The 21,590-nt window shown below is 46.9% G+C and overlaps 1 protein-coding gene across 3 annotated transcripts in view; it reads left to right on the top strand.

Annotated features, from left to right (window-relative positions):
- The window catches only part of Dgkg (diacylglycerol kinase gamma), a 156,074-nt gene that overhangs the window by 11,892 nt on the left and 122,592 nt on the right, over positions 1–21,590 (top strand). For 2 of the 3 annotated variants that reach the window (XM_051150760.1, XM_051150759.1), the window contains exons 2-6: positions 509–585; positions 8,279–8,444; positions 8,976–9,029; positions 17,200–17,370; positions 21,463–21,512. In XM_051150760.1, the coding sequence (XP_051006717.1) occupies positions 509–585; positions 8,279–8,444; positions 8,976–9,029; positions 17,200–17,370; positions 21,463–21,512 (518 nt within the window). The remainder of the gene's footprint in view (positions 1–508; positions 586–8,278; positions 8,445–8,975; positions 9,030–17,199; positions 17,371–21,462; positions 21,513–21,590) is intronic. The other variant, XM_051150761.1, reaches the window with a different exon arrangement.

Here is a 21,590-nt window from a genome sequence, read left to right as displayed (position 1 = left end):
TTAACAAGCTGGGAGAGGGGTGAAAGAATCAGGCTAAATCAGATCACCAGGGGCCTAACCCAAGCTAAGAGGAATACAGGTTGGTGAGAGTGAAAAATCCTCTGAGGACGGGCAGGATCTGATCAGATGGGTGTTTGGGAAACACTGAGGCTGGGGAGCCAGCTCTTAGGTTGGAGTAGAGGTTAACAACATGCACTCAGTTCCCAGCACTCACACCAAGAGGCTCACTTCAGGAGTTCACACACACACACACACACACACACACACACACACACACACACACAGAGAGAGAGAGAGAGAGAGAGAGAGAGAGAGAGAGAGAGAAATAAAATCCTTCTTAGAAGAAAGACAGCTCAGATTGGAAAGGGAAGCTTGCGAGAGCAGACAGGATGCTTCTCCCCACGGTCTTGCAGGCCTGTTTCATCGGTCTGTGGTTAGGTAGCGTTTGTCTGTCCTGAGTTTCGTTAGCCTCTTACCTATGTTTTCCATTTGGACTGTGTCTCTCCAGATTCTTCCAAGAAGATAAAAGATGTGTTGACTGAGTTTAGTGAAGGCGGAAGCCTCAAGCAATATGACCCACACAAGGTATGGATATTTTCATTTCACGTCTTTAAAAAAAACATTTGTTTTTTCTGTGCTTCAGCCTTTCCCCGCTGGCATCTCCACTTGCCTTGAAGACCTTGTTCGGTTCCCCCAGGTCTCAAGTGAGACACTCATGACATTTGTGTTTCTAGTCCTTTCACGCTCCCCACTCTGTCCTTCGAGACTCCACCATGCTTCCTTCCCTCGTGGCTCTCGCTTCTCCCCGTCTCTTCATGATCAGTTAACACCTGAGGGAACATAAGCAAAAGTCCTGGGCAGGCTCCCTCACCTGTGTGCCCTTTGCCGTCACTGTGGGTGAGCTGTCTGTGCTCTGTGCTGAGTCTGAGTCAGCTCTTCCTGAGTCTGGATTAGTGGTGGGCGTTGCTGAGTCAAGACCTCTCCCACTTCTCCCTGTCTCTATGGTTTTCCCATCAGTCAGCCTGTACAGATTAGATTTTCTTTTCTCTAGTGACACAAATGGCATCATTTCTCCTCTATTAAAATATTTTTATTGCATCTGTATGCATTGCCTCCATGTTCTCTTTGACTTTCTCCAAAATCTTTCGAGCGGTGGGAAACGCCCATTCCTTCCCTGATACCAATAGTCAAGATGCCATGTGACCAAATCCCATAATATTTGTTACTCAGTGGCACTGGATACAGCTTGTCAAATCCTCCTTCATCATCTTCATTTGGTCCCAGGACACCACGCTGAGTTCTCTCTCTCTCTCTCTCTCTCTCTCTCTCTCTCTCTCTCTCTCTCTCTCTCTCTCTCTCTCTTTCTCAGCTGCACTTTACATTTCCACTTGAAAATTAAATAGATATCCCAAACTCATCATGAGCTACACTGATGTCCCCAGTCTTCCCCGGCGAAACACATTTCCCCGGAAGTCAGCCCATGACAACTTGATTAGCAATAGGCTAGTAACTTGAGTGATTAACCTAAGAGTGTGTGGTCATTATTGACTTATCTCTCACGCTCACTTCCCCATCCATCTCAGCAGAAAACCCCACTGCTTCTACCTTTATAATAGATCCACACCTCTTTCCTGCCTGGCTCCTGGGACCTGACTGATGGTCACGCTCAGATCACTGCAGTGTCCAACGGGGCTCTCTCCGCCTCTCCTCTTGTCCTTGAAGTCCACTCTCCACACAGATCCTGAGAAGTCTGTTAGAACAAATGTTGAAGCTGTCACTCTTCACCCCACCCCCACCCCCACCCCGTCCCTACTCAGGGCACTCTAGACCTCCCCTACTCTCCAGCTTTGTTCCTCCATCCTTTCTACCATATCAGCCTCCTTGACGCTCTTGGACCCTGGAGCCTCAGAAGCACCTGGCTTGTCCTTTCTTCCTTTTCCCAGGATGCCCCTTCACACATCCACATCCTCTGTTTCCTTTGTTTCTTCACCTCCCTCAAGTGGCCACTCAAACCACCTTCTGAGTGATTGTCACCTTCTTTATGCGACATGTGAAGGCTTTTTTTTTTTCACACTTCCTATCCTCCTGCTCAGCTCTATTTTTCTTAGTACCTCTCGCCATCTGTCACGTTAGCTAATTTACTTAATTAATTCTCCCAGTCCTCCTCACTTGAATATATTTACTTGCTGCTATGTCTCCAGAGCCCAGGAGAGTATTTGGCTCATGGCAAGCATTTGACAAATACTTTTTGAATGAATAAATGAATGCAAGACCTTTCCCCATTTTTGAGTTCGAGGTGTTAATAGTCCTTGGGTATACAGGCTTTGGGCTGGGCTCTGCAGAGAAGACAAAGATCATGAAACACAGTACCTACCTTCTGAGTTTCCCCATTGCAGCCAGGATTAAGTTTGAGTCTCGGTCCTTGAATCACATGGTTTGCAGCTAGCTTTTTACCCCTGCCACACCACCCAGCAATGTGGTCACGTGATCTTTCACGATATTTCAATGCATCTTAGTGCTCTCGTCTGTGAACTGAAGCTAATGAGAATATTAGTTTGAAGGTAGAAAGTTAGCAAATGAAAAGAGAAAAAAATTTGCTAAACATTGAGTACTGGACAGGGCATTTTATTTCTTCCCATCTATCTCCCTCCCCTGACTGCCTTATAGCCTCCTCCCTTTCCCCTGCTCATAGCTCATTTTATGGAGACTTACTGAGGAGGGAAAGTGACACCTCAGCAAAAGTAACTAGGGAGGAGGCTGCCACTCACTTACTTACACTGTCATTCACTCAACAAACCTGAGCCAAGGTTTGCTCCACTGGCTGCCAGGAACAGAGACTGTGTTCTCTCATGGTGCCCCCTGAGAAGGGCTTGGCATAAAACACCAAATCACTGGAAGAAAGAAGTAGGAGGAGGCAGGGTTGACAGAACAGAAAGAGAACACACCACTTCAAAGAGCATTCCTGAGGAGAAGCCATGCAGAGCTGCAAAGAACTAACTGCCCCACACCTCCCACCTCCGACTCCAAAACCAGGGAACAAAGGCTGGCAGGGGGTGCTGGTAATCAGCCTGTCTGCCTGGGGGCTGATGTGTGGGAGGGGAGCAGTTTGATCAGGGCCACCAGGGGTGTGAAGGCCAACAGGAGCTTTGAGAAGCAGGAAGCTAGTCTATCATGAGCATGCAGATGCCCTCACACCCCTCAGGATTGGCCCTCTCACCTCCTCCCCCACCCTGCCACTCTGACTTCTGGTAGGTGTAATGTCAGTGGCATGTGGGTCAGAAAAACAACAAGAGTGCCATTGAGCGTGATGGCTTCCCGTAGCTAAAATGTCTTAGTGAAAAAGGAGTTAGCTGTGGCCAGGGGTAGGTTGCTGAAGAAGCTAGAATGGGAAATGGAAATTTGCAGAGTAGCTGGTCTGGCCATGATGAACAAGTGTCCTTGCCTTCATCACTAAGTGATCATCCTCTGGAGAGAAGAGCAATGGTGATAGCTAGAGAGTAGGAAAATTCCATGTGGGAGGGAGGTAGTGACTCAATGGTACTCAGACACACAGAGCACAAGTTCTAGCTCAGAGGGATGCATGACCTAGGGCTGGCTTTTCAGACATGGGATGTAGCCCTACTAGCCCTACCTCGCTCTGTTGTCTCATGCCTGGAGCACAAAAGGTTCCCCCGACATCTCGCCTCCGTTGTAGACCTGAATCGGAATTACCAGGCCCTGTCAAAACGGCTTACAGCTGTAATAACCGCCTGGTTGGTTGCTTCATGGATGCGCAGCTCCTGAGAGGACACAAATGATGAAGATGCCTGATGACCGTGATGGTTTCTTACCAGTGTGCTTCCTAACGGCTGGTGTCTAGTTCGGATCTAAAACTCGCCCCACCCCAACGTGGTCACCCACTAAACACTTACTAGGCAGGCACTGTTCTTAGACGGTGCTTGTATGGAACTTTCTAACCTATACATTACCTTTACAGGAGCACACAGTCACTTTCCCTCACTCACTGAACTTGCAGTGCCTGGAGGGGATGCCTAGAAGCACCACACCAGCCCAGAGACCTGTGACAGAAACCATAGGCATCCAGAGATCTGACTTCTAGTTCATCCTACCTCTAGTGGTCCAGGACAAGTCTCTGGATGTCCTAAGCACCAGGGCCATAGAAGACCCAGGCCCTTCAAGGATTTCTCTGATTTGAATGTTCTATGTTGACTCTAGGCCTTTGCAGTTTCTAGAGGATGCTGGCCTTGGATCGCACATGAGTAGACATGAATTCGCTCACAGCGTTGGGACTGCTCTCATCCTGTGGCACTCAGCACTGCTGACCATATAGTACAGCCCTTCCAGTACCTTTAACTGTATATATAGAACACTGAGCCTCTGCCTCAGGGAGTGTGCTCCGTTGGGGGCCAACACTGTGCCTGCTCCTCAGAGGCTGGACTGCATCTCCCTCTCCCTCTCCTGTCCCTCTCTCTGTGTCTCTCTGTCTCTCCGTGTGTGTCTCTGTCTCTCTCCCTCTCTTCTCTTTTCTTCTCTTCTCTTCTCTGTCTCTCTCTTCTCTGTCTCTCTCTCTGCCTCTCTGTCTCTCTCTGTCTCTGTCTCTGTGTGTCTCTCCTCCTCTTCTCTCTCTGTGTCTCTGTCTCTCTCTCTCCCCGCCTCCCCCCCCCTCCGCCATATACCCATATATACATATTTGGACCCCACAATAATTAATGACAAACATGGGCCAGACATGAGACCATATTGGGAAGCCAATATCCATTCAAATATATATCAGGAAATATTTTTAAATGAGTAGTTCAAGAGACAGAAATGAAATGAGATTTTCTCATTATCATCCAGGAACTCTGGCTCGAGACTGAGAGCATGTAAGACTAGCTTTGTTAACCCAGAACAGCAAACCATGAAATTCACAGGGCGGGAACCAGAGTGCAAATTACATAAAATGGGTTACAGGAAATTCCCCCCAGGTTTCAGGCAGAGGTGACCCCTGGGTTGAGCTTTGATACATCCCTAATAGTTTAAGAAAGAACTGGGTTGTGGAGCTTGCACAGGAAAGAACAAACGAACTGTGTAAACAGTTGCACATAACAGATCACAAGAGAAGTTGCAGGTGGGCTAAGAGTTTGCAGTGGCTCCACATCTAGGCTGGAGTGGAATTACAGAGAAGGTTCTGAATCCCAAAGGCCCCAGAAAGAGCATAAGAACTGACTGGACTATAGCAACACTGTTTATATATTAATATATATTTAAGCTCCTACTTATAATCCCGTGGGTTCATCCGAGTTTTTTCTCTGTATGCACATTCTCTCATATAATACAGGAGATCGGTCAAGCATATGTGCTCTCAGCACTCCCATAGGCAGATCAGTCAAGCATATGCAGCTCTCAGCCCTCATTGGCAATTAGAAGCCATGGAAATGTTTTGAGCAGGAAATCAATTTTCTCACAGTTGTGCTTTGGGAAAAGTCAACCTGTCATGCCTAGGCACTTCACACACTGATCTTCCTAAGCCACCTTTTGGATTTGTTGGTTTTATTTGGGTTTTTTTGGGGGGGCGTGTTCTACCACATTTGATAGATCTTATTTATCTGTTTTGGTTTTGGTTGGCTGGTTGGTTGGTTGGTTGGTTGGTTGTTTTGTCTTTTGAGACAGAGTCTCTCTACTTAGCCCTGGCTGTTCTGGAACTCTCTCTCTGTAGACCAGGCTGGCCTCGAACGCACAGAGATCCACCTGCCTCTGCCTCCCAAGTGCTGGGATTAAAGATGTCCGCCACCACCGCCAGCCACTAAACTTTCTTTTTAACACCTCCTTTTTCGAAAACATTTCATTCTGATAGTTTCCATTTGGTGCTATCAAAACTGTAGGTTAAACCAGGGCTCGTCAGTTAAAGTAGTACAAAAAGGTAACGCAAAAGAGCATTTGAAATAAAAATAAATAAACAACAACGTCATTAGCAGAGATTGTATTGAATCAAAATAGGGAATGAGAAGCATGGAAATAAACTCAGAGTGTGGAAAATACCTTCAAGAGGAGAGGGTAAGATTTCCTCAGAGAGCTGAGAAGAGGATGTCAACAAAAAGACAAGGATGCTTAGGACCTCTCAGGAACCAGGTTCACAAGCAACAGGCTGGAAGCCAAGCAGAACGGAGCACAGGGAAAAGGAAGGCCGGTGTGGTCTCTGGAGAAATCAAAGGTGAGGAAGGTGCTTATAGGTGAAAAACAAACCAGTGATGGAGGATGCTGTCGGAGACAGTGAGGCCAGAAGCGGGGGTCCCAGGGAGTGAGTGACACCTGGAAAGGGGAGGTTGCTGTGTCCTGGGAAAGGCAGAGGATGTGTGCAGAAAGGATGGTCTGGGGTGACAGTACAGGAGAGAAAGAGAGAGAATGCGCAGCAGAGACTCCAAGGCTCGGGACAGAAAAGGAACACAGAGAGCTGGATAACTGTCACGATAAATGTCAATCAACCCTGTGCTGGGTTCTTTTAATCTGGAAAATGAGTAAGTGAGTGAGTGAGTGAATGAATAAATAGGAGGCAAATAATCTGTGTCCAACCGCAGTGGGCTTCTTGCACACTGCAAACACGATCTATGGAGCACCCTGGACTGAGCAGAGGTTGGTTGCAGGTCCCCGATGGAGCCCACACCTGACTCCACACACGCAAGTTGGCTCCTGGCTCTGGGAAGGCTTGCTGAATCCCCAGAACATGAAAGGGGCCGAATGCTATCAGCATTTTCCAGAGAGCACCAAGTAGACTTCCAAAAATGGAGTTCTGCCCTCCTGGCTGTTGTGATTGATGTACAGAAGCCAGCACAGCAGCTCTGGGGCAGCGCTTCATCAAATGGCTTCCAGGAGCATCTGTGATTCCATGAAGCTCCAACGCCATGAACGCACCAGTCAGCGACGACTCACAGCAAACTGTTGTTGCTACCGTAGGTCAGTGTTTGCTGAGGGTGAAGATGCTCAAAGCCTTGGACCAGATGCCAGGCAGCACTGAGAGAGACACACGACAGGGACAGGGTCTACTTTTTGCCACGCCCCCTTGGTTCCACCTTCTGTCCTTAGCTTCTTCCTCTTCCCCTTGACACCTACAGCTGTCACAACGATTTGTGTTGGGGCACAGCTAAGCCAGACACACACGATTGCTTTCCATCTTAGGATCTGTCGAGAGAAAACGAGAGCTATGTAAGCAGTGTAGGCTGGAACCCGTCCTTTACTCCTATCTCTTCCACTTTCTGAGACCTGAAAATCAGAAAAGGAGAAAAAAAAAAAACATGACAAGCACAAAAGAACCTCTCTTTCCATCCTGTTTTCTACTGCATTGTTTTTTCATCTTAACCTGAATTTCTGAGCACTGGCTGAGTCCTTGCTCCGTAGACCCATGACTTTCGCATGGGCCTGGACAAAGGCAGATCCCCACAGCTCACTATTTATGAGCCCCACTTTTTATATATGTGGCTGGTTAACCCTCTGAGAACTTCACACTTATGTATGATGTGTTTTGATCATATTCACTGCCGACTCCTCCCACTAACTCCTTTGAGATCCACCCCGACTTCCTGCCCTCACCCCACCCTCCCACCCCTACCCCCATCCCCACCCCCTCTCCTTTCAAACATAACATCCTCTTTTGCTTGGTGGCCCACTACGGTCAGCTCCTGATGCCCATGTACTCACAGCTGTAAGACCATCCACCAAAGCTAGCTAGACCTACCAGGGACCACACCCTTGGTGAAAACTGATTCTTACCCACTGGCAAGCCAACAACTTTCCATACCTCCTCAGCTAGGAGTGAGGACATACGGGTCCATCTCCTCTCCGTTCTGTGACATTAACTGCCTTGATCCCACGCAGGTCTTGTGTGGGCAAGCACGGCTGCTGAGCCACTGAAGGGAGCAGTCCTGTAATGTCAGGAGAGCACTGTTGTACTCTAGTCCACCCCACCGTCTGACTCTTAGAATCTGTCTGCCTCTTCTTTCTCAGTAGTCTCTGAGCCTTGGGAAAGTTATCACCCCTACACCTAATCCAAACTTAGACCAAACCATACTCTATTTCTTTCTGTGTCTGATGGCCAGCCACCATGTTTTCTCTGTCTGTGTCCCGCCTCCTCTTCCCTGTCCCTCAGACTCTCCGTCTCCTCCTTGCCTTTTTGTTTCATCCCTCACCAACCCCTTCACTTCCACGCTGCCTGCCTCACCTGACATCACACCCTGTTCCCTTTCTTTCCCCATCCTGTCCACTCCCTTCCTTCTATTGACTTCTCTCTTCTTGCCCTCCTCAGCCGATTAGCTATGATGTCTTCAAGCTGTTCATGAGGGCATACCTGGAGGTGGACCTTCCTCAGCCACTGAGCACACACCTCTTCCTGGCCTTCAGCCAGAAGCCCAGACAGGAGACACCTGACCACCCAAAGGAGGGGGCCAGCAGTAGTGAGCCCAATGTCTCAGGTACAAGGACCAGATTTCCCCAAGATGGGAGGATGCTGAACAGCTATAACCCTTGGCAACAGGCACAGGCAGAGCACTAAAGGGGCACCTGAGTAGAGTAACTTCCTTAAAGAGGAAGCAGGAGGGGAGGCTAAGGGGTCAGACCCCTCACTTTCTAGACTCTCACAGGAACCTGTGCCTGGTGAGTCCTTCAGCAAGAGGAATAAAAAGAAGGCAATTCTGTCACTCAGAGTCAAAGAATAGAATGGGGCAAGAGGGGCCACAAACTAACATGGTAGAAAAATAAGAGCCTTTCAGGAAGGCGTCGGTCCCTGATAGGAGCCCATATCCCAGTTAGCACTAACCAGGGACTGTCAGAGGACCGGAAGTGATGGCCATTTTCTTACTGGAGTTTCAGAGAGTGCGAGTCAAGCTGACAATAATCCTGGGACATAAACACAACCTACAGGGCCCATGGAAAAGCTCCCCATACGCCCCTCTAAGAGTCTGGAGGGCACGGACTGGCCTTTATGTCTTCGTTTTGTTCCCTAGATTATAATGCGGATAATGCTGCCAAAGCAGATGAGGCCTGCGCTCCAGACACTGGTAAGATATTGGGACATGAGACTTTGGGGAGGAGGGACTACTTGTCCACCTGTTTTTTACCCATATAGTTGAGGGATTCTAAAGCTCGGTAAAGATCCTTAACCCTCCTGCCCTGCAACAGAACAGATCAAGACTTGGGACAGGTTGGCAGATGTTTACTTCTGACAAGTTGCTTGTTATGGGGTAAGGAGGAGCCCTCACAAGAGACTTGGGTGTGAGAGTCTCAGCACCAAGATCTGGCTCTCGGGCAAAAGCATGCACGATTCTACATTTTACCAATGGATGATTGGAGAGGGTAGGGCAGATATGTAGGAATATGTCCTGGCTGGCCAACAAAAAAATAAACATGGGGGAATGGAGAAGTGACCCAGCAGTTAAGAACACTGGCTGCTCTTGCTAAGGACCCAGGTCAGAATCCTAGCACCATCATGACGGTTTACAAGAGTCTGTGACTTTCTGATTCTCCCTTCTTGCCTCCATAAGCACCAGGCATGCAAATGGTACACAGACATACATGCAGAGAAGTCATCTTCCGGTGCTCTTGGCAGACCCAGGTACCGGAAGGACCAATACTCACCATCCTTGACATTTGCTTTCCTGTCTAACGAAAGTGTCCAGCTCACTGCCCACCTAAACTGCATCAGGCAATAGAACTTTCTAGTTAAGAATCTGGATCTTGGGGCTGGAGAGATGGCTCAGTGGTTGAGAGTGCTGCCTGCTCTTCCAGAGGTCCTGAGTTCAATTCCCAGCACCCACATGGTGGTTCATAACCATCTGTAATGTGATCTGATGCCCTCTTCTGCTCCCAAGAGGGAAACTGGAAGCCTTATAAAGCTTTCAGTGTTTGACAGAAGAGCTGGTAGGTTAGTTAGTTTGGGTTCATTATTGCTGATATTGATGTTGATGTTGTTGGTTGTTTTGGTAATGGTGTTGTTGTTGTTGTTGTTGTTGTTGTTAAATTCACTGTGGAGCTGCATGCTGTAGTTCCAACTTTTCAGGAGGCAAAGGTCAGAGGATCACTTGAGCCCCTGAGTTCAAAGCCAGCCTAGTCAACATGGAGACTCCACCTACAAAGAAGATGGAAGGACTACAGAGATGGCTCAGCCGTTAAGAGCACTTGCTGCTCTTCTAGAGGGCCTGAGTTCCCTTCCACCACCCACATCAGGTGGCTGTACCCGGGCTCCAGGGGATCAGAGGCCAGAAGAGGCGCGCACACACACACACACACACACACACACACACACACACACACACACACACTCATGAGCACATGTCCACATACAGGAACACACACAATGCATAATTAAAAGCAATAAAAAACAGAGGGAGAGGACGAGAGCCTGGGAGAGGGAGAAGAGGAAAATAACGCTCCACATGGAAAGGAGACTATGCTGCAGAAATGGAAGGCTATCAAGGCAGCCTGTGAAGCTCCCCAAACACAAGGGCTTTCTTGATATCGCTGGTGAGAGCTGGAGGGCAAGACTCTTCAAACTTGTTGACTCATTCCCGCCAGCATTGCATCAGCTCTCCTGCTGTAGGGCCCTGTGGATAATGAATTTAAGGCATATGTCTCAGATCTCATATGGAGTAAAGGAGCAAATTCACACACACACACACACACACACACACACACACACACACGCACACACACTTTCTCCCAGCATGAAGAGAAGAGCAAGGCTTTGAGACTTTTAAACTCCCAGGAAGGAAGCATGCTGTCCCAACTGCTCACCTGGGCACTTGGGGTTTCCAGAGGAACATTCAGGTTGCGTTCTATGCCTTATGGCCCAAAATAATATGGCAGAGTTTGTTTTGCTGGCTGAAGCGTGACCATAAGGAACTCACAAAGGGGAAGCCAGGTGATACTTGAGGCTAGCTCAACAGTGAAGGTGGTGGAGATGGCCGTGGCCCTGCTCACTCACGGCAGCTCCATCATTCTGAATCTCAGAGGGAAACTTCCATAGACTTCCTCCTGGAAAAGCGATTCATCATATGCCATTTTGCCTACTTATGATGAAGGAAAAACAACAGGCCCTACAGGCTAAATCATGAAAAGGCCCAGAGAGATACGTAATTTCTTTCATATGTTTAAACTGGAGATTTAAAGAATAATCCATTTCCTGCTAGGTCTTCTTTAATAGATGGTTTAATTAATGCTCTTGATTACATAAAAAAGACTTAGGACCAGGCAGGAGCTTCATACAGAGGCCCTTCCTACAAAAAGCAAGTCCTGGACTTACTTGTGACCTGGCCATCTGTGGGAAACCCCAACCTTATCCTATTGTTCAAGTAGATGCCAGAAGATATCAGGCTATGACTGGCATGGTGTCCACCAATCACACTGCTTTCTAGGCTCAGATACAGCACAACCCACCTGAAGTCATTCCCTCTCAGAGCAGGACAGGAGAAAGGGTTTCTCACAGAATGCAAGCATTGGCTCAAAACCCCCAGAGTCATTGTCACTGCGTCAGCTCAGGATATGAAAAGGAAGAATTTTGGTTCTTGGGTTTTTATTTGCTTTCTTAGCCTGTTGAGATTTTTTTTCACCAAGACACAATATTGAAGATCTGAAGGAAATACCTTGTTTTGTTTTTGCTTTCCCAGCTACAAAAATAGTATACTCTCATTGTAGACAATTTGAAGAGTAACCCCTAAGTCCTCCAAAAAGAGAGAAACAGAAAACAATAACGATATTAAATATTAGTGGTTGACTGGGTCCAGAGTGAGGAGATGAATAGCCAAGAGCAAAGGAACTTCAGAGTGGTAAGATTCCTCTGCACGATGCTACACTGATGCTACCATCTGTCCTCATCCTTGGGTGGTACCCATGGGATACACAGTTCCAAGAGTGACCACTACTGTGGGCAGGTGATAACGATAGGTCAATGCAGGGCTACCAGTTACAACAAATACAGAACTCTTGTAGTGTGCGCATGACAAGATCATATGTAAAGATAGCTATGTACATGGGGAACCGCAAGGTATGTGAATGAAATCTCTGTACCTCCCGCTAGTTTTGCTATAAACCTTAGCTGACCTAAAAACAAAAATTTCATCTTTAAAAAAAGAAAAGCAAATCCAACCGTCTTTGCAATTACATGTGTATGATCTCATAGATCTTTTTGAATAGGTTTCTTACATAATTGGGAGCAAACCATATACAACTTGAAGTTAGATTTGTGGTGGGTTTTTTTTTTTCACTTAACATTATTGTTACAAACATCCCTGTTATTCAAGGCTTGGGGTAAATGTCAGTTTTAATGCCATGACCTCTTTTAACATGTTTAAGCAAAAAGAGGTTGAGTCTGGAGAATAGACCCACCTGAGCAAGTCACACACCATTTAGTGCATGCCCAGTGCTAGTGTCCCAAAGCTCTCCCCTCTGCCACATTGGCCAGTTGACTATGAGCTAAGGCAGAGTGGGCAGGGGCACCCTGCCTTCAGTGAAGGGGCTTACAACAGGGCACTGGGTGAGAGCCACTGTGGTGTACAAGAGGCCATTTGTCTCAGTCCCTGAGGGATGTATCGGGTAACTGGAGGCTAGAGCCAGGCCTCCTGGATCAGAGCTGGGCCTCCTGGATCAGGGTCAGGCCTCCTGGATCAGGGATCAGGGTCCAGGCCTTTTGGATCAGGGTCAGGCCTCCTGGATCAGGGTCCAGGCCTCCTGGATCAGGGTCAGGCCTCCTGGATCAGAGCTGGGCTTCCTGGATTAGAGCCGCTCCATGAAGGAGTAAACTAACCCTTGTCATAAACTATAACTGTGCCTCACAACCCATCCAGAACTTTAGTGACCCAACCATCTTCAGGAAAAAAAATATAGCACCGTCCTCACATCGCTCAGTTAAAATGTAGTCGACATAAAATAAATTACCGAAGTGTAAATCAAAAACTTCCAAAGTATGCAGGCATCTGTAGAAGCTGGTTGGATCCCAGGAAGATGAGCATACCCACCATCTCTCAGAGACTTCTTAGAGAGTCCTTTGTCTGGGCCTGCCCACCCCACAAACCCTGTGACCTGCCTTCTGTCACTATGCATGTCACTGAATCGTCCAGACTCTGTGCGAACAGAATCAGGAAGTTGTTACTTCCTTTGCTCTTGCTTGTTTTGTTGGGCATGGTCATTTTTATATCCAGCCACTTGTATTAATAATCAACATAGTTTGATTTTTAATTAGTACCCTAACATATAGTTTGCATGATTATCTCACCTGTTGGGACAGGGACGTTTGGTTAGTTTCCAGTTTGCAATTAGAACAAACAAACTTGCTGTAAATATTCTTTCATAAGTCTTTGTAGGGAGAACTTCTTTTATGTTTGTTTGTTTGTTTGTTGTCTTTTGAGACAGGGTTTATATATGTAGCCTTGGCGGTCCTGGACTCACTTTGTAGACCAGGTTGGCTTTGAACTCACGGAGATCCGCCTGCCTCTGCCTCTAGAGTGCTGAGATTAAAGGTGTGCACCACCACACCCAGCACCATCCCCCTTGGGTAAACAGTCTGTAATGGGATGCTGGGTAAGCGAGCAGGTACTGTGCACACTTTGATTCCAAGCACGTCACCCTGCATATATGCGCATGCACCACTTTCAGACCTGATGCCTATGAGATCAGAAGAGAGCTTAGATCTCCTGTAACGACGTTATGGTGGTCGCGAGCCACCATGTGAGTGTTAGGAATGAAACCTGTGTCCTCTGTAGGAATAGCAACTGCTCTTAGCCATATCTCCAACATTTCTTAATTTTTATGCAATTTAGTTCAGTGTGGTTTGTTTTTGTTTGTTTGTTTGTTTTGTGGCTGATCTTTGCTATCGCATCTTAGAAAGCCGCTGAACTCACAATAAGAAAGAACTGGGTATCTTAACGCAGAGAGTCCGATCCTTTAACACAGGGTGTCTCTTCATTAAGTCTCCGCTAACTTCTACTTATATATTAATTAACACTGTGCAGCTTCTGCATCTATAATGCTGGTCTTCTTTAATGGGTTAGGTAGGATTCTCTTTATTTTACTATTATTATTATTATTATTATTATTATTATTATTATTATTATTATTTTGCAGAGCTGAGAACCGAACTTAGGGCCTTAGCACTTGCTAGGCAAGCACTCTACCACTGAGCTAAATCCCCAACCCTTCTTTTTTTTTTTTTTAATTGTTTTATTTATGTATACGTAGATGGGTGCTCTATCTGCATGTGCAACTGCATGGCAGAAGAGGGCATCGGATCCTGTTATAGATGGTTATGAGCGCCATGTGGTTGCTGGGAATTGAACTCTACTAGTAACCTGTGGGTTCCAAGGGCTTCTTCCCCATTGGTGAGAACGAACAACCTTTAGTCCTGACTTTTCTTTGCAGTCCACAGTTTGTCCCTCTAATCCTGCATCTTCCCCTACCTGGCCCCAAGCCACCCCTCCTCCTCCCCCAGTCTCAAGCAGTTTCCTCACCAGAGAGGACTGCTCAGCACTCAGCTGAAGAACTGTAGGTGGTTCCATTGCTTCTGTGAGGGCTTTCTAGATATCTCGTCTGGATCCCTGTCTGTGTGGCTCCTAGGCTCCAGACTCCCACCTCCTCCTCAAGTCACAGAGAATGCCAGCATCTGCCAGAGACCCCTTCCTCGGTAGAACGTGGAAACTTCTTGCAAGAGCTGAGATGTGGCCCTCCTGGGGGGGCATCTCACCTCTCACTTGCCTCCCATATTCTCCGGGGCTTGACTTGAAAGATAATGTCCTGTAAATGTTTGCTTCCTGTCTTCTGCCCAGGTACTAGTTGAATCAGGTGTGATAGTGGGGTAGCAAGTGGGTCCCATGTCACTCTGTGATGGAGACAAAGCGGAAGCCATTGATGATGTTTTGATGGATGGATAACCTGAGCACACAGCAGTAATCTGGGGGTATGGGGGACTCCCCAGTGCAAAGGACCATGCTCTCATTCATCATCCACATTATTGTTAAGAATTTCCATAGCATTTCTTCCAGGGATGATTCTAATAGTTTGGTTGCAAAATTAATTCCATCCCAACTTCCCCATTTCACTATTTCTGGTGTGATCTCATTCAAATTATTTCTTTTATCTCTCCTTGCCACCTCAGAGGCTCTCTGCCCTTCTTGAATAGAGGTTATGTCTTCTTGCAGCTCTGGAGTGCCTTGTCCAATAGGAAATTACCTTCAAACATTTGGTCCTCTGAGACACGTGGCTGGCTGGGGCTTCCTTTCTGTGTTTTGTAGGCCCCATCTCGGTCTCCTCATGGGCCCTCTGTAAGAGACAGGGCAAGCCTTGTCTCCTCTATGGTCAGCCTGAATGACAGCTGACTCCTTTTTAACTCACCACCCAAACAGCAGGACGGGCAGGCTTTCTTCTCTCTCAACTCTGCCGTCTTGAGGTGGAATGCTCCCTCCCGTTGCATAGCTCTTTGGTCCACTGAATAGCATGGGGGTAAATACTGCCCTTCTCCAGCAGCACTGCGAGGGAGGCTGCCTCCATCTCTGTCCGTGTCGTCAGCACTTAGTGCTTGCTGGCATCACGTGCCTACATTGGTTTGCCCACTGGCTGACTTGTGTTCATGCCACAGTCAGTGTTTCACATGTGTTGTACATCTTACTTGGTATGAGAGGGTTTCAGATGGGTATGAAAGCAGCAAGGCTGAGGGAAGAAGGAGCAAAGTAGCCAGGCATGGTGGCGCATGCCTTTAATCCCAGCACTCAGGGAGGCAGAGGCAGGTGGATCCCTATGAGTTCGAAGCCAGCTTGGTCTACAAAGTGAGTCCAGGATGGCTAGGGTACACAGAGAAACCCTGTATCAAAACAAAAACAAAAACAAAACAAAAGGTTCCTAGTTTCTAAAACTGGGTTAATTGTCAATAGAGTTTTTCTCTCAAATATCAATCCCTTCATCTGATGTGTCTATTTACAGAAGAAAATTATGAGATACCGCGTCTTTGCGTGACTCCAGGGACTGACCTACCTGAGATAGTGAGGGACTAAAAATGAAAGAAATGGCAGATACAAAGATGCAGAAAAGGCGGGATTAGGCTGTCTAGCCTCTGAAGGAGAAGCCGCAGCACCTGGAAGTTCAGCAGAATGCTTATTATATACACTTGAACAGGGAGGCACAGCTGATCGGGGAGGTGGGGTCATTACATCAGATACACAAGGAGACACTAGCCCAGCTGAAGCAATCTCTGTAAGGGAGTGGCCTTCAAGCAGTAAACATGGTTGGAGGGATACAGAGATCATGTCCTGCACATTAGCATCCTTCATAGAGGAACCAGAAGCCTTTGCCAGCTCTCTGAGCCTCACCTGGAGAAGGCTTTGCCACTGCCATGGGTGTGAGACATTGGTCCTTGACATGGCTGGCTCATGGATGTATATTCACTGGAGAGGTCACATTCACTCGAGGCTTCCTCAGTTCCCTACTAAGAAAGGGGTTGAATGTGGTAAAAGCCCATTCAGGATTATGTCTGCAAATTATGTGTTTGTGGCAATATGGCACATGACATTTACCTGCTCACCTGTCATCTCCAGGACTCACTCACTGTCATCTTCCTGAAAATTCAGAGAATGAATAAGCTTTCTGCAAGGAAATAAAGTCATATATATATATATATATATATTGTGTGTGTGTGTGTGTGTGTGTGTGTGTGTGTGTCTGTATTACATATACACTAGGGCACCAGATCTCATTACAAATGTCTATGAGCCACCATGTGGTTGCTGGGAATTGAACTCAGGGCCTCTGGAAGAGCATCCAGTGCTCTTAACCGCTGAGCCATCTCTCCAGCCCCGGAAATAAAGTCTTAAGTGAATCAAAATGAAGCCAGTCATAGACAAATAACAAGAGACTGGATTTCTGTGGCCAGATTACGTAGTATCTGTTAATACCATTCTTGATTTTTTAAAAAAGATTTACTTATTATTATGTATACAGTGCTCTGCCTGCATGTACACCTGCAGGCCAGAAGAGGACATCAGATCATATTACAGATGGTTGTGAGCCACCATGTGGTTGCTGGGAATTGAACTCAGGACCTCTGGAAGAGCAGTTAGTGCAGTGCTCTTAACCTCTGAGCCATCTCTCCAGCACCTCTAGAACAATCTCCCCTCAACCGTGAAGAGGACCATAAGGAGGATCATAAGGAGGGTTAATGTTTACTAGCACGCAGGTCCTTTTGTCTTTCAGAATCAAAACCGGCTAAGACACTAGCGCCATCTAAAGACCTAGAGGCTGCAGCGCCATGGGGAGACCCTGATGCTCTGTCCTCAAGCTCAGATCCTCCAGTCGTGTACCTGAAGGATGTCGTGTGTTACTTGTCCCTGATGGAGACCGGAAGACCTCAAGATAAGCTAGAATGTGAGTGCTCACCTGTCTAGGGTCTCCAAGGGGAAGCCCGGGGTTCTTGTCGTAGTAAGTGTTTCTTACACACCTGGGGAGTTTTCTCTGTCCCTTCACTAGCAGAATAACAATGCGTCCTAGAATCGACCCAGCACACAGCACCAGTATAGAAGTTGGAAGGGCACCTGAGACCTTGGCCATTTGGGAGAAAGAGGTTGTTACCAAGGACCAAAGATTGCTTTGCCTAGTAGAGCTTCCCAGGTTCCTCCAACCAGAAAGCTCTGGCCTTGTCTTGATAATTTTCTTTTTAGGAAAAGATATTTAACATCTGCGCTTCCCCTCTGCTGTGAGCAAGGGACCCATACCTATGAGACTCCCATCCTCTCTCCCGTTCTTTTTCCTTTCCTTTCCTTATTTTATTTTATTTTATTTTATTTTATTTTATTATTTTAAAGACAGGGTCTATATAGTCCTGGTTGTCCTCGACTGCACGACATAGACCAAGCTTCTTTGAGTTTCTAGAGACAGGCCTGAGTAACTGGAGTGCTGAGACCAAAGGCCTATTTCTGCATACCAGGAAATCCCTTTGCTCTTTCCTCTTCCTTCCTTCCTTACTTCCTTCTTTTTCTTCCTTTCCCTTGAGTTCTAATCAGCCTCAGTCTTGGGAAGGCTTCTTCCCGCTCCCCACCCATCCTTTAGGCTGCAGCTCATTACTCACTACACAAGCTCAGCACAGTTTTGTGGTGCTTCAAAGTCAGTTTCAAACCCCCCCCCGCTTAGACGCTGGGACAGACGCTGCAAGCCTTAGGAGGATCTCTGAATTTAAGGAAAGCCTGGTCTACGACGTAAGCTCAAGGCCAGCCAAGACTTCACAGTGAGACCCTGTCTCACAGAAATGTAATAAATGTAAAGCAAAACCTTCAAGACATAGTAATGGCTCAGCCGACCGAGGCTGTGGCCTTGAGAAGGGTCCCAGGATGGCCCGGGCTTGCTTTGTAGAGTAAATGAAAGGACCTTGTTAGAGTGCATCTTATATTTGCCTCTCTTAGGAACTTAAGAAGCAGCAAAGAAATAACTTTTGTAGCAAAAGCCACAATTTTGTTAATAAGACTAATCAACAAAACGTAAACATTACCAAGAGAAGTATGCCAAAGGTTAACTCTGCCAAAACCAGGCCAACCGACAGCTTGCCCATTGGCTGAGCTTAAACTCTCCCATCAGCTGGATGTGTTCACGGCGCAAGTCTTAAGTGCTCATTTGGTGCAGCTGTAGCAGATTTCTTTTCTCTTCTGGCTAAAGTTAAAAGTGAAATAGGAAGTTATCTCCAACAGTTAGAAGGGCTTTGAGTCTTAGGCATCGTGCGTGCTGGTAATTGCCAAGAAGGATGTGTCAGATCCCTCGTGTCAGTGGGACTCTGCCTGAGCTTTTCAAACAGAAAGGAAAAAGGGAATTCTAAGTTGTTTTTTTTTAGCAGAGGAAACTTCAGAGGTGGGTAAGAGCGGAGTTCAGTGAACGCCATTCGCACTAAGTCGCTGTCGGTCTCGTTCCAGCCACTCACTCCCTGCCGCTCCCTCGGCTGCTGATTGTTTCAAAGCACAGCCTAGGAGCACGTGGTTTCATCTGGAAGTAGTTCAGTACATCCCTCTAAGATCATCCTTGTCCTCAAGAGAAACCACAACACGACTGCCACGTTCAAATAGGGTGCTGTCAAAGTATTATCAAACACGCAGCCAACACTCGCATCTCCCAGTGACCTGTAGATTCTCAGTGTGCGGGTCACTTTCCAACCAAGCCATGGTCACTGATCGTTCATTATATCTCCTTGGTGTCTCTGAGCTTCTGGTTCCCTCTCTGCCTTTAGCTATTATGGCCCTCACAGCCTTTGATGTAGGTAAGGTCATTTATTCAGCATTTTTCTTGGTTTGGGGTTTTCCCTCCTATCAATCTAACTCATTCCCTTATTTTAATGATAAAAACAAGAAAAATGTCTCTACTTTGAGAGCTACACATGCCACGGAAGTCATCCCTGAAGTCAGTCATCCCTGAAATTCTCCCTGCTGTCAATGCGAGAGCACCTCCCTGCAGCTGAGCACCGTATATATCTTTGCTAAGCATTTTTAATCCATCTTCTCACTTACTGTCACTCTCATAATAACCTTGGAAGGCAGATATGGTTATCTCGTTTAACATGTGAGAAATTGTGGGAAGGTTAAAAGGGACATATCTGAACATGGATCATATGAATCCATTGTGCTGGAACAAAACCAGCGGGACGCTCTGAGCGTCTTTATATCATGCAACTGTGTGTCCTGTGTGCCCCTGGCCAGAATATTCTGAGGAACCAAAGAGACTGGGAAGGCTATGACACTACTTCTGAAGAACTTAAAACACTAATCAGGTGCACACCATTGGGGAAAAATACACATGGTGCGGGGAATTTAAAACTCCCGGAGAGTGACCATCGTATGCCCGACAGCCTGTGCTGAGAGATAACCAGGGCGCGCCAACTGGAGGTGCACAGAAGAGCAGCACTTAACTGCGAGGAGCAGCATAATTGGGGGGGGGGGGGCGGGAGTGCAAGGGAAGAACTGCTTAGCTCACTTCCTGCCCTGACTGTTTTTGAGATCACATCATCTCTACGTTTTGGGTGAATGGGGCGGGTCCCATGTCTTGTCAGTGGACACTTAGTCTTTAGTCCCAATCCTTCCTAGATCTTCCTTGTCTACTTTGCCTTCCTGCAGCTAACAAGATATTTCCCAGCAGCATAATGACACTTGCTCCAAAATCTTACACTTTTGAGACTCTATGAACTAAAAAATATTCCATAAAAAATATTCCATAAAATTTCCTGAAGGCTATGCTTGTAAGATGTATGAGAAATAAAATATAATATTGTATTTAGGAGCCAGGCGTGGTGGCGCACGCCTTTAATCCCAGCACTCGAGAGGCAGAGGCAGGCGGATCGCTGTGAGTTCGAGGCCAGCCTGGTCTACAAAGTGAGTCCGGGATAGTCAAGGCTACACAGAGAAACCCTGTCTGAAAAAAACCATAAAAAAAAATTTTTTTTTAAATATTGTATTTGGACTTAGGTAATGGCCAATGGTCAATGATATATATATATATATATATATATATATATATTACTCTCTAATCCAAAAATACCCCAAATATGAAATGTTTCTGGCTCCCAGCATTTTGGATAAAGGGCAACTCAAAAAAAAATTCAACATCTTGAATGTCCTGTGGCTCTTTCAGCAGTAATTACCTCATGTCATCATTACTAAGGACTAGGTCACTATGATTAAGTGCATACAACAGTACCCACTGCCAAGCCAGTAGAGATGGGACACACCCTTAACCCCAGCACTCGGGAGACAGAGGCCGGAGGATCGCTGTGAGCTCAAGGCCAGCCTGGTCTACAAAGTGAGTCCAGGACAGCCAAGGCTACACAGAGAGAGACCCTTGTCTAAAAAAACAACAGTACAACTGCCTAAGGAGCTTCATAGGTAAATATTTACTAATAAAAGAAAATAAAGAGAAATAATACCTTAAATGCTCTCTGCACTCTGAGCCCTATTGGTTACTGTAGCTGCTGATATTGATTCTTATGATCACCCTAGCAGAAATAAACCATAGTTTCCATCTTCCAGGGAAGGTGACTGATTCCAAAGGGGAGATAGCCTGTTTGACTTCCCAGCTGTGCGCACCTCTGCACTCTTTCCGTGTGCAGTGGAGGCGAAGGCCCCACTGTAATCCTGGGGCCTCTCCCCCACCCGCTGTTGGGCGTGAGTTTTGCATTTTGTCCAGGTGATACTGAAAGAAAGATCCGCATGCTCTCCGGGAGATCTCACTTGTGACCTGACCCTCGTCTGCCACAGAGTCACTGCACAGAACGCGCTAAAAGCCAGAGCCCTCATTCTTCTCCCCTGCTTCCTCTCTTCCCTGAGGAAGTCACATACTGTCCCTTGGCTGTAATGTCCTTTGCCCCAATGTTGACCAGATCTGAGCTAAAATAATCAAAAAAAAAGTTTTTAAAAAACGGGGGTAACAGACCGTCATCGCACGCTGGATTCTGGGGCACCTCGGGCCTGACCTGTGTGTTTCTTGCAGTCATGTTTCGCCTCTATGATTCCGATGAGAACGGGCTCCTGGACCAAGCGGTAAGCTTTCCGCTTTCAACAAAGTCCTGGGGTCTGAGAAAGAATGGGGAGAGCGGGGTACAGTGGGGGAAGTATCCA

This window comes from Acomys russatus, chromosome 8, assembly GCF_903995435.1.
Source record: "Acomys russatus chromosome 8, mAcoRus1.1, whole genome shotgun sequence".
In the NCBI taxonomy this organism is placed as follows: domain Eukaryota; kingdom Metazoa; phylum Chordata; class Mammalia; order Rodentia; family Muridae; genus Acomys; species Acomys russatus.
Note: the sequence above shows the minus strand (reverse complement) of the source record. Positions and strands in the feature narration are given on the sequence as shown.